This window comes from Coniosporium apollinis (genome assembly GCF_000281105.1).
Source record: "Coniosporium apollinis CBS 100218 chromosome Unknown supercont1.5, whole genome shotgun sequence".
NCBI classification, from domain to species: Eukaryota; Fungi; Ascomycota; class Dothideomycetes; genus Coniosporium; species Coniosporium apollinis.
In genome coordinates this window covers 79603-92604 of record NW_006913267.1, presented here as the reverse complement: position 1 = coordinate 92604, position 13002 = coordinate 79603, and the positions used below count along the sequence as shown (strand labels likewise).

Sequence of the window (13002 nt, the reverse complement as noted above, 5' to 3'; positions counted from 1 at the left end):
ACAGCTCAGTTGTAGGGGAGTCGTGGATAGTGTGTGGTGGGGAGCAGGAATCAGCAGAACCAAGCGCATCAGAATGTCTAGTCTTCCCTTTGTGATTTATGTTTCATTGAATTGGAGTCTAGCTCTTGCGGGTTCTGTAGCAACAAACGGTGGTTTTTTTTTATTCTACGTCGTTAACGTGCTGGGTCTTTGAGCCTTTACCTGTGGGCTGTAACATCGGTCGTGTTGTACGATCGATGCGCCTGTCCCTTGACGCTTTCCTGGTCTAACGATACGCCTTCTACCACCTCTACCCATTCCTCTATGCCCGATCGTGGAGGATCCGGGATCCGGAAACGCCTTCGTGGCCTTCGTCTTAAGCCTCCCGCATGTTGTTGAAAACACGACAGCGCCGAGTGGGGGGGCGCTTCGCCCTGCTCTACGAATGGGTATACGTCTGCTTCGGCGACGGATACGACGGCCCCAGCTCCTGTATGCTGAGCTTGGCGAGCCAGTGTCCCATGTCGACGCACGTCTCGAGGGGCTTGCCCTGCACGATGCCTGCCATGAAGCCGCCGGCGAAGGCGTCGCTGTTGCATCCACTATCAGCAACCAGTCCACAACTTTAAACAGGTCGGTGGAGAGAGAAGGGGGAACAGGGGACAACCCACCCAGCGCCATTGGTATCGTTAATCTGCTCCTTCCCAATAGCATGCACATCGAATGTCTTGACCTCCACCTCGCCCTCGCCCTTTCCGATGGCAACGATAGTCGGGTCTGTGCCTTGCGTGATAACGACGGTGCGCGGCCGCGCGGTGTTCTTCTTAGGCAGGCATGCCATGGCTTTCGCGACAGCGGTTAGGTCGTCCTTGGGTAGCCCGTGCGACTCGGCGTAGGAGGCTGCTTCCATCTCGTTGCCGATCACGTAGTCCCAGTAGGGCGCGGTTTGGTCGAGCTGTTCCTTGAAGAACTGGGGGATGAAGGGGGCGGAGAGGGAGAGGGCGAAGATCTGAACGCACGTCTTGGTTAGCCCTTTACCTTCCACGATTCGTACCGAGTTTTGAGCTGGGCCTTGAGAATTTACTTCGACGCATTCGACGCACCTTGTTCTTCGCAGCCGCCTCCTCCGCCAATGCCATCACCGCCGGCACGCACACAGTCAGGTGATACCCGCCCACATAAAACACCTCGGCCTGCTCGACCAGCTTCCAGATCTCCGGCTGCTTCAGGTGCTCCAGCTTGTAGCAGTTCGCCGCCGCCAGATCGGTGCACATGCTGCGTTCGTGGCCCGTGATGATGACGCCGCAGCGGCCGGTGGGCTGCTCATCGTCGTAGCGGTACTCGACGCGGACGCCGGCTTCGGCGACGGCGGCTTGGAGTTGCTCGGCGTAGGAGTCGCGGCCGACGCAGCCGATGTAGAGGACGGAGTTCGGGGGGAGGATGTACTGGGGTAAGGCGTCAGAACTGGGTTGTGCTATTGGGTGATAGGGGGAAACAAGTCGTGTAAGAAGGGCGCTGCTGGGTGCTGAGATTCTGTCCGTACCTGAGCGCCTCGAGCGGTGTTTTGCGCCGCTCCGCCCGCGATGATCTTCGCGTCGTGGTTTTGAAGCAGGTCCTCATACAGGCCCATGTGCTTCTCCTCCGCGAGGATCGCGTCGTTGGGTTTCATGCCATACTTCTCGAGGAGCTCGGGCGTGCTGTATTCGGCGTTTTGTCAGCCATTGGACCTTTGTGGGCGCTCGAGTGGTTTCTATACCCTTTGCCCTGGATATCCAGCAAAGGATTCTCCAGGCACAGTAGTTCGAAATTTCCGCCTGATGCCATTGTGCTTGTTGTTCGATGTGGGAGTTGTTGCTTGGTGGGGCTGTTGGTGGGGTTGAAATTTGAGATGAAATTTGGCAAGGGTCTGAAGCGTGACGTCGTCCATCCCGAAGTCGTAGGTTTAAGTTTAGAGAGAGCAGCCTCCAGGCTACGTGGCATAAGTCGTGGAACATGTCTAATATATAGTCGGTGGCAGTATTTGCTTGATGTTTTAGCATATTAGAATTAAATTAAGTAATTCTTTGATTGAGGTTGAAGCAGAAGTCTGTGAGATCCTAATCATCAAATTCGAACCGCGGAAAAGTGTTGTTGTAGGGTTGTGCAGCATTTTGATGCGATTCGTGGATGTTCCAATATCTATGCCACATAGCCTGCCTCCCAAGCAGCAGCTTGAGAACACACATGCTTTGTTCGATAAGGGTATTGTTATACCGGGTCAGTGACACAGCTAACAGTAGAATACCAGTGTGACTTGCACCAATTCTGTTTTGTATGATTGAGATGGCGACAGCGTAACATCTCATTGCCATTTAAATATCTTGTTACGCCCGATCCCCACATCTCTATGAACTGCACCTTTGTGACTCGACCGGGGTTCTTTTGGCGAGAGCTACTCATAAGAGCCGTGCATATGACGATGCCACCTAGAGAAATAGCTGCAGCCGTGACGGACAAGGCGGAAAGGGGAATTTCCTGGGTGAGTGGCCTCATAGAGCAATCTCCTGTCCTTCATGATAACAAGAGAAGAGAGTATACTTTTGAACAAGACTGCGCCCAAACTCCTCGCTAATCTGAAACCCTGGGGATCATTGTTCATGGATAGCCGCTGCAGGTCTCCTACAACCCTTGCACCAATGTTAGGATTTTGGCTCAACATAGGATCCACCTTCGGTGGTACTGATGAAGACGACCTGGACCGAAGCCAGGGCTACCGCTCCTGCAAAGATCTCGATCCGCCTAGCATCTGTGAATACAGCTAAGCAGGTGGAGAAGAAGCAGGAGAAGAGCATGATGAAGGTAAGCCGCCAGATAGTATCGTGAATGTAGTAGAGCGCGAAGACCGAAGCGGTCGGAAGGAGAGACCCGAATATAGTCGTGAAAGTTCCCACCGCGCGGTTGATCTTGCGGTCATCGATCTCGGTGAAATCACCATCCTTCTGCATTCTGTGAGTTGCTGCATCTACCTAGAAAGTGTCATGGATGCATACCTTCCTGGAAAACCGGTACCTTAGCTTAGCATAGTGTACAACGAGCCAGTCAATGACCCAGGAAGTGAAGTGGTCGGTTGATACATTCCTCTGGGAGAGCGCAACAAGGTCGTGATGAATGGTCGAGGAGTCCTCGTCCAGTTCCCAGACATCTTCGGGCACTTTCAGCCACGCACTCCCATCCGGTGAGTGATTGTCGAGATGTGTCCGCAGTTCCGCGAAGTCAGATGGATTCGGCTCAGGGAGTCGATATAGCTTGGTATGCTCTAACAGCATATGGTCTGGCAGAATCCATCAGCCAACGGCCCCCTCCGCATAGGCGACCTCCATTGGCACCTACTGTATTCCTTTAATTTGCCTCTTATCTCTAGCATTTTCTGCATCTGCTTATGCCCACTGCTGCCCTCCGGTGCACTCAACAAGCCCTGAAGGTGGGTCTGCAACGATCCACAGTCATCGCTGTTCAGGCGCTCCAACTCATCCAGTTCGAGCTCCAGATACGCGATTTCCGCCTGGAGATAGAGTATATTCTTGGCGTTGAGTGTCGCGAATCTGCGGAAGATGGCAAACGATGGCTCCCTCCCCACCCAATGCGCAAGTCGTGGGTAGCCATGACACACACTGTCATGGGTTTCGCGTCTCGGCAAGCGCTGTGGAGGAGCGAATGTGCTCGAGGGTGAGACGGGTGATATGGGATTTGGGTCGCCGCGTTCGATGTCCTTGGCTTGGACGTCCGTCAACTCCACAGCCGTGTCTGCTGCGCTGCCTTCTCCCATGTTTGGCTCAGTCCGGTGGTCGAAGTCGGCTTGAGGCTCTCGTGCAATTAACTTCGAGACTGGCTTGGTGTTCGCTGGTCGCCATTTTCAATCCCCACCCGCATGTCAGCTCGGCTGCCTGCTGCAACATCGCGCATCGTCGTCTGCAGGTTGTGCGATTACAACCAATCAGAACTGCATCGCTTCCGCTTCAACTCACCGAAATTTCTGGAGCTTCCGCGGCTTCGAACAATCAATTTGGCCACGCTCGTCGCAGAGAAATTTCAACTTGGCGCAACCGTCAAAAGCGCCGTTCGTAATCGTTCGGAGGAGGGCCTCTTCTCATACTCGCTCCGAGTCCACCCCTTCTGACTCTGTTTCACGGGAGCTTGCGGCCCCCAAACTGGTTTCCGCCGTGCGCCAGTCGTTTATTTCTGGCCAAGCCAATATCGACGTGTCAATTGGCCTATCACTGCGGACTTCCTCTAACCGTTCCTCGTAAGGCTGTGATGGTTGTGCGCCTGCAACCCAGCACCGCCCCTCTCGTTCCCCCAACGTTTACCAGAAATAGGCCGGATTTATGGACTCTTAAACGCCGGGCTGCGCATTGCGCCGTCTGACCGTGTCGACAGCCAAATATGGCGCCTTACCCCTGAAGCTGCACGGCTGCGTCTGACTGCAGATAAAGCTGCTTTTCCCTTAACATGGAGGAGCTCACACCTGCGCAAGACCACCTCTTCAATTAAACCACAGACACTTCTAGCTCCTCTACGAAACACCGCTGTGCAATCGCCTCCTATCACAGCGCCCATGGCAGATTCGAGCAGCGTCAGCGCCATGACAGTCACAGAGGAAGAGGAGCATACCCCGCTGCTCCTCCGGCACAGGACCATGACCCGCGAGGAGACCTGGTGGACGCCCATCCGCCGATTCTTTCTAAACATCTGGCGATGGGCCACCGGCGACTGCATAGACCACGACCAGCACATGCAGCACATAGTGAGTGCTCCCCGCATCCAGATCGCGCTCTGGTAGAAGCCCGCAGCTAACCAGGATGCCTACGCAGGCCGACGGCGACCCCTTCGAAATGATCTTGACCACCAAACGACGCAACGGCGAGTTCGTCTGCCTCGCCGCGAAGATGGACACCGGCGCCGCCGCAAACTTCATGTCGGACGAGCTGTGCGAGAGCCTAGGCATGAACGACCAGCTGATCCCCGCCTCCGAGGAGGACCAGCACCGCTTCACCGACTACGACGGCTCGCCGCTCAAGGTCAAGGGCATCCTCAAGCTGCCGTACACGGCGGGGAAGCGGAGCTGGTATTATGCGGACGACATGGCGGCGAGGTTCTACGTCGTGATCATTGAGGAGGATCCGTGGGATATCATCTTGGGTAGAGATGCGCTGTGGCATATGCATGCGCTTACTATTGATCCGGCCTATACCGTCAAGCCTAAGTATGAGGTTATAACGAAGAAGGGGGACGGGAAGGGCACGGCTGCGCCGATTGGCTTCGGCAAGACCATCATGCACGCCAGCGGCGGCGGTGGTACGTTGAATCCGTTCTCCTCGTCATTCCACTCGGACATTCGGGATGCTGACTTTACCTAGTGAGGAAACCTATCAAGATCACTCGTTGAGACGAGTCTGTTGCTGTTTTCCCCCTTTCGGTTGCTGCATAAGACGGCGTCTTGGGTCAAATGTCTTCTTTCGATCTCCTTCACTCATCATCGAAGTTACCGCATCTTGCTGTGTTCGACAGCCGCCTCTGCATTGTACTTCTGAGCATCCTTGGCATGGCGTTTGCGGAGTCCTGGGGTTGTTCGAGACACGTTTGTACCATAAAAAGCACCTTGGCCTAAATATCCTCATAATGCTACTACAAAATCAAAACTATTCACGGTCACAGAGTGCGATCTAGCCCCTCTTATCACTTTTCACGTACTGTCGAATGATCGTTACACGGCGACGATTAAAGCTGTGCAAATTCTTTGCCCCCCTCTTGTAGAACACTTCGGGAAAAGTATTGAGCCTTCTCGTACCTAGAGTGTAATCGCCTAGAGGTCCGGAACAGAATCGACAAAGTCGAGGCTGCACTGCCACCAGCAGGCTGGAAATGCAGTCCTGCGCTTCCGGGAAGCTACGCGGCGCATCCAAGGCGTGGGAGCAGAAGCAGTAGAGCCGACGTGGTTGCTAAGGAACAGCACCGCTCGATTGACCTCTCAAAGCTGCGGAAGCCTCAACAGCAAGAGCGCGAGATTCTTGCCCTAGGCACTTCTTTCATGGACAGCCCTTCCGCTTCCGAACAGGGCAGTACCGGTCCTTGTGTAGAACGTCTCTATGTGTGGCGCTGGTCTGTCGGGCTTCCGCTGACCGAAACTGCACCAGTTCGAGACTGCAAGACGGGCATGGAGGCTCCCATATCTCAGAGAATGTAACCATGCTGTCTCTGCATACGACCATGAAGGATCTCATGAGCCTGTTTGCGCGACCCACAATGTCCTGCTGTGTGGAGTTCGCGAAAGAGGTCCAGCACTGACGCTGAGGGTACTGAGAGGAGAACATCGGAGAGGTCGCACTATCAGCCGGCTCATCTTTACTATATTCAGCACCGAACGAGGCTGCAGCAACGACTACAACATCGGCGATAGTGTCGAAGTTAAGCGGCATGAGAGCCCTAACAGCCGCCCAGATATCGCTGCAGCTCAAGACGTTGTTTGATGCCCTCACTATGCTCTGCCGATAGGTTCACTTTCGAAGTCGTGCCGTGGATGGCTTTTCACTGCCGGATGCGGCAATATTGGTGCTTCCAAAAGAACGTCGCAGCCACTGAATGTTCCGTAAGACAGTCCCGGACCGTCGAGAACCGAGCCTGAGCGTAACGGCGAGGCACCGGCAACTCTGCTAACTTCTCTAGCAGCACGAGGCCCTTCAGTATATTGACTTGGGCTGAGTAGGACGAAGAAGCGGTCGTCTGTTGATCTTCATAGATTGGATCCATCGAAATTAGAGTATTCATCGCTGTGGAGCCGCTGCGGTGACAACTGATAATAGCAATCATCGTGAAAGCATGACGGCTCTAGAGGGCGTTGGTTCTTGAAGCGGGTTCAGGAAGACATATTTTGGTGGCCAAGGCTATGGCTTCCGACGTTTATGTTCACTGTCGTCTTGTGGAACTGACTCCCTTCTTAAGTAAGTTATAGTTGAGCTTTAGTCGAACGTCTGTTGATTTGCTCGAGGTCGACAGCCTTACCGTCAAGCGTGCCGGCACTGCGGTTTTGCGCCAAATGGACTTGATAACAGCTCGCGGCATCGCGCGACGCATTAGAGCGGTGCGGGTAATTTTGGGGGATCCAGAAAGGGAGTCGGGATTGCAACGGAGCGATCGAAGGGGAAGTGAAGCTTGGTGGAACTTCGGAAATCATTGGATGGAGTGAAAATCTCTACTGTAGCTGCATTGAAACCTGTTTCGCAGCGCTGTGAAGCTGTGATTTCTCGTAACGGAGACAAACACAGCTTGGCAGGTATCGACTACATCAGAAAGGGAAACCCTAGTTCTCGGCCATTGTCCGAGGAGAATATATGATAGGGCAGGTCCAGCCTGGTACTTGTCAGGTCTACTGATGAATGGTTTGTGAGGTCTCTGCTGCTAAGAAACTCGAGAGGATGACAGATCTGTTCAGAAATCATGAGCCTGTTGATTTGCCTGCATTACACTCCACATGACTACATCGACAGCCAAGGCTCAAGGCGACGATAACCGCTCCATAGGTTCGTATCGCCTCGCAAGACCTGCAGATGTCCTGTATTACAAGAGTCTGCGAGCTTGTGCTGGTTGCCCCGTTCACATGTTATGCAAGTCTCCAGCATTATCCTAGACTGATGTGCTCTAGTAGTGAGCGGCGTCAAGCATAAGGGCTTGGGAGTGCTGGGCAAGAGCCAGATGGGAGATGTTCGGCTCGGATATCGATACACGATCCGGCTTTGCTACGGGTGGATGAATCGATTGAATGGAAGGTCCTGGCTGTAAAAACAGGTTGTGATTACTGACGAAGAGTATACGGTTAGATTTAGCGGTCAAAGTTCTGTAATCGCCATCTTGAGAGGAGCTAGACACCTGTAATGGCATTACGAGATGTTCCTTGGAGAACCTCGGCCGCGTTCACGGTCCGAGATGCCTTCTGCACTCCATGAATGCCTCTTCAGGCTCGTATGAAATATGACGGCTGTCGTCAAGCAAGAGGCTGCAGCTCCCACATTGCGTCAGCTCGTTGCCGGCATCCTCCCTCTACCCCATCAAGGATTCATCGTGGTCTTGCTACTTCTCTGCCGATGCAGCTATCGGATGGACGATGGACTGCATGTACGAAATCCATTGCTGGCTGTCATCGATCCAACCGGGAGGATAATCGCCGCATGTGGAACATGCATGATATTTAAAGGCTGGATCACCTCTCGTGCTACTGCAGGGGATGGAGGCTGGTCCCAGAGCTCGAGTTCTCGACATACAGTAGTCTGCTCTCTAAGGTTAGCGTCTCGAAGCAAAGTGAGCAAGAATAGAGTTGAGTCGGTATTGCAGAAGCAGCCGTCACGATAACTCTGGTCAAGTCATATCAGTCTGTTCTACCTAGGTAGTCTACTCTTGCCACAAGGCAACTCGGCCATTGCCTCTGATCCATAGCGCGGTTGCGTTGGTAGATGGTGAGATATCGATCTGATAAAGCCTGTTCTTGGCGGATGGTAAACGTCCGTCAGTAGCCTATTGGAGTCTGGAAACATGTTTCCAGCCGGGGGCCGCTGCTTCTTTTTCGCACCAATAAGGCATTTGTCAGAGGTCGTTCCCTGAACGAGCCCAAAGACGCTTCCCACCCGCGGATGCCCGTCTGCTAAGCCGCTCGCTCAAAGGGAAGCTCGTATCGCGAGGCATTGCGCAAAAACACGGCAGTGCGGTGAGACGTCACCCTCTATCCCATTCGGCGGCCACCGGCGGACCAGGGGGGCCATTTGACGGGAAAGAAGTTTATCAATTCTAGACACCGGGCCGATGCTTTGATCCGAGGTTGGGTTGGACACAGAAGGTAAGGTTAGGCGTCTGTATTCCGTCCCGACTCCCTGGTCGTGGTGTTTAATTCTCAACGGCCTTCCCGAAGGTTGGTGGCGGGAATGAGGGACTCGGCTATCTTTGACGGCGAGGTGCCACTGCGGAGAGGTGCAGCTGCTGCATGGGGGCAGCGGCGAGAGCAGGACAGCCCTCCAGGGCGGGCCTCGTGATGGAGCAGGCCGATGTGGGTTAAAGAGAAGATCACGGGACTCATGCCAAGATCGATTCTCCAGTGCGTGAGGACGGCCGGAGGAGCAAACCTGCACGGCCAGCACCCGCTAACGTACTGTACAGGGCACTGCCACGCAAGCAAGGGGTCTTTGAGACTGAGAATGTCGGGGTTCTGTCCACCCCGATGTGCTGAGTTGCCGCCTTATGAAGCAAGCATTTGATATTAAGCAGGGGGCCGTATTGGACAGATTTCGTAAATCCATCAGCACAGAGCGGGTATGTCCGAGCCAAGGCAAATCCTCGATACATCGCTGCCCAATAATCCGCCCTTGATGCTTTTTAAGCTTCTCGCCGCCACGCCCTGGCCACTGCGCAGTCGGCGAACAACCGCTTCCGTGAAGCGCGTTGTAATACTGGTGCCTAAGAGATTCTCAAATACCCTCGAAGCGAGCCCTCCTGGTCGCATATGCGACCTCGTCCTCACCCTCATGCATCCCGATGCCAAAAAAAAGGTTGCCTCCCTCTCCTTTTCCCATGACGTCCAGTAGGAAGGAAGAAAATGTGGTCCGGGTATCCCAGAAAGTCCAAGTTCGCGTGTATGTTCCAATGCATCGTACAAGCCAACGTTTCCAAATCCTAAACACCCTTGATGCCCGGATGCCGCCGAAATCGGCGGTGATCTTTGTCTCTTGTGTCGATCGGACGCACGACCTCAGAAAAACCCTAGTGCGTCGCGGGACGAGAAGTTGTCCGTGAACAGTTGCATGTCATGCCTCCAGGTTCCAAAATGCCCAAGATGCAGAAAAGTCCTCCAAGAAAAATGTCGTGGGTAGTATACATGACGGTCATAACAGAGTGGGCACACCGGATCGCAAGAGATGGGGCGCAGCTCCGCTGTCTCCGGAGAAAGAGGGTTGCAGCTTTGCGGCTACCGACGGCGAGCCGTAGATGCTGGTGCAGGTACTGCATGATGCGAGCTCGGACCGGCTTGTTGCTCAAGGAGATCGAGACATTGTGTGAGAACTGTAAGCTGTGAGCGAGGGTCGTGTGAAAATAGATGGTGTGGGCCTACCAGACACAATCTCTTCTTCCCAGACACCCATTTGGTAGTCGACCAAGCCGTGCTTCTCCATCACGTCGCAGAGATCCACAAGTGCTTTACCCATGAATTCCAGATATTCGTGCTCCAGCAGACCTTGTGGCGGATGCGGCTGCTGTCCTGAGCTAAGCATGTCTCGGGTCATCTCTTTCTGCCTCTGAAGCACCGTGAGCCAGCAGTTGTTAAATTCTTCCCAGAGCTTGAGGCGTTCTGCGCGCATAGATTCGTCGTCGCGAGTCAAACCTGCAAGCGCAGTTTAGAACCGCAATCCGCTCAAGTTCGAGATATTCCAACTTACCCAATTGTTCAGCGTTGCGTAATAACCAGTCAGAGACATCAACTAAAAGCCTCCCCGCCTCTCCAACACGTCCGTCTCGAACATACTCAAACGTCCTTCGGATTTCGGTCTGGTAAGCGCTATAGGCGGTGTCATACTCCGAACTGCCCTGCGCGGCTAGGGTTTGCGACGCGTACGCTCCTTGAGAGCTTCCTTGAGCAGGATTGGTCATACTGCCGGTATAAACCGGAGCAAGGGACTCCCTCCCGGGAGGAGACTGCTGTGTATAGTAATGTGAAGGCACGTTTTGAGACGGCAACCCAGCGGCGGGTGCGCTAGTCGGAATCCCTTCGTAGTATTGTTGTGGAACAGTAAATTGATTCGACGTCAATGTGTCCATTGCTGCAGATTGCCGTGGCGTATATGGTTGCACAGAGTCGTAGGACGGATGCGGAGCCGCTTGCTGCTGTGGAGGAACACTGTAGAGGATACTTGATCCGTATTGCGGATACTGTTGTTGTGCGCGTTGCTGTTCCTGTCCAAATTCCGTCTGATATTGCAACACACCGGTTTGCAACGACGGTCCCACGTACGGCGCCCCTTCGCCAAACCCATATCCGTATGCTTGCGCGGTTCCAGCGCGGCCTGCTGAGGGCGCTGATGTTGGCGACTGCGCTGCCAAGGGCGTCTGCCTGAAGCGATCGGATGCGTTCGCTGAAGTGTACTGAGCAGATGTCTGTATGAGTCCTGGTTGCCCGCTGTAGCTCGGCGGGTTGTTTTGCCTTTGCCGACGGTCATTGTTGTCCATGCCAGTCGTCCGGCCCTTCCAAGCGAAAGTCAAGGGCGGATCGACTACCATCCGATGCGCCAATGGCGAGAGAGGCGGAGTCGCATAGAACAGGGCCAGCTTTACTGCCTGTTTCGCCTTTTTCGAAGACAGAAAGTTTGGGCGCGGCAGCGGCTACGGAGATCGCGGCGAAGGAGCGAGACCGCTGGGCTGAGCCGCAGGTGCGTCAGAAGCGTCAAGGTTTCCAATCAATCGATCAATCTGGCAACAAACAAGAGACTGGCTAACGATTGAGCGCCAGCAGATGGATATAAGCAGACCAGACCGCAAAGCCTCCCGCCGCGCGCCCGACAAGAGCCCACAGCGATCCGAGCTGGCCCTGTTCAGGCGATTGCATACAGCCTCTCTTTTGGCCTCGAGATGAGCGCAGGGATCTCTTCCGGCAGAGATGTGGTAGAGAACGGCGCCAGGAGAAACAGGATGGGCCAACGATCAAGATCCTGGAGAGCCCCGCCAACGCTTGGAGACGGCAACGCTGGCCTGCCTCGCCCAGTGCTTGCTGGCAACAAGCGGGAGTTTTCTGATCAGAACAGGGAAAATCCTTGACCTGGCTAAGGTGCGGGAGACAGGGCCTTGAAACCGGCGAAGGAAGGGTGTCCTTGTTAGTCGCGGGAAGACAAGGCGCAGGAACGAGAGCACGCGGCCTTGGAGGCTGCTCTGGCAGCGACGTGGGAAGCGTCCGATACAACGGACAGATTCGTGATCTGGACTGCAGAAGTCAGTGCTAAGTCGATTGAAGCAACCAAGCTTGCCGCTGCGGTAAGAGACTGAAGCGCGACGAATCCCAGATGCTTCGCGTAACACTCACTCACGCACTCACTCACTGAAGGAAGTCACTTTGCAGGTCTGGTTTCTCACCGCGCGGCTGTGTCTGATGTGTCTGATATTGATGACTCCCTGGACCTGAAACACGCGCAAAAGGATGCACCGGGCGCTGTACTCCACATCTCCCGCTTCTGGGCATCTAGATGAGCGAAGAGAGTGCCCGTGACAACTTTGATGACGCTCGGAACATCTTCCCAGTCGCTGCTCAAATCTCGTTCAAGAGAAACTCGAGATGACGCTCTAAAGGATTTACACACCTGACAAAGGGTCTGCACGCCCGATTGGCCAGAATTCGCGTTTCGACGACGAACTGGAGGCCAGATCTTAGCTCGAACGCAGGTTGGCTGCGGAATTAGGGCGCGTCGGCTGCAGCGCGGATCCCTAGGGCTGTGCCGGGAAGGGGAAAGTGCCAGGTAAGCTTCAGCAGGGAGACGGAGATGACAGATGGGTTCTGGGACGACAGTCGCTCGGGAGGCGTCCGGGACGATACCAAGAGCACATTGCGATGATGATGATGACGATGACAGATGTAGTGCGCGAGAATATATCAAGCAAACGCCACCACTGAGTTTGCCTCGGGCCAGCAGTCTCGGCGGGCGACTTGGGCGGCGCAAGAGAGGAAGAGGAAGGGAAGGCCGAGTTCAGATGGCGAGGCAACGAGAATGCAGAGGCGGCGGCTGTTGCTGCAGCAGAGAGCGGGCGCCTCCAGGGCTCCGCCTGCAGGTGGGAGTAAGAGAGGGCTTGGGGAGGTTGAACAGGCGAACTGGCAAAGCCAAGGTCGACAAGTCCGATGTGGAGAGGAGACTGGCGCAAACTCAAAGTCTCGCGTCGCCTTCTGATCCTGGCTTGAAGGCGTTTTTGAGAATCTGGTACAGATTGCATCACAGACGGGTACATCAAAGATTGGCAACGCCGCCT

General features: G+C 54.6%; 4 protein-coding genes across 4 annotated transcripts; 1 reads left to right on the top strand and 3 right to left on the bottom strand.

Moving 5' to 3' along the window:
• Positions 1-418: 418 nt before the first annotated feature.
• W97_01377 (adenosine kinase) lies at positions 419-1803 on the bottom strand (the record flags this gene model as incomplete). The annotated part of the gene is made up of 5 exons (XM_007779285.1): positions 419-569; positions 651-988; positions 1083-1424; positions 1523-1676; positions 1736-1803. 5 exons carry the CDS (start codon positions 1801-1803, stop codon positions 419-421), a joined length of 1053 nt encoding a protein of 350 aa, XP_007777475.1.
• Positions 1804-2657: 854 nt separating this feature from the next.
• Positions 2658-3784, bottom strand: W97_01376 (uncharacterized protein; the record flags this gene model as incomplete). Its single annotated transcript, XM_007779284.1, has 3 exons — positions 2658-2957; positions 3009-3289; positions 3349-3784. 3 exons carry the CDS (start codon positions 3782-3784, stop codon positions 2658-2660), a joined length of 1017 nt encoding a protein of 338 aa, XP_007777474.1.
• A 789-nt stretch (positions 3785-4573) lies between these two features.
• On the top strand, positions 4574-5375 carry W97_01375 (uncharacterized protein; the record flags this gene model as incomplete). Its single annotated transcript, XM_007779283.1, has 2 exons — positions 4574-4762; positions 4830-5375. 2 exons carry the CDS (start codon positions 4574-4576, stop codon positions 5373-5375), a joined length of 735 nt encoding a protein of 244 aa, XP_007777473.1.
• Positions 5376-9964: 4589 nt separating this feature from the next.
• W97_01374 (uncharacterized protein) lies at positions 9965-11220 on the bottom strand (the record flags this gene model as incomplete). The annotated part of the gene is made up of 3 exons (XM_007779282.1): positions 9965-10059; positions 10109-10378; positions 10434-11220. 3 exons carry the CDS (start codon positions 11218-11220, stop codon positions 9965-9967), a joined length of 1152 nt encoding a protein of 383 aa, XP_007777472.1.
• Between the last annotated feature and the right edge of the window lie 1782 nt (positions 11221-13002).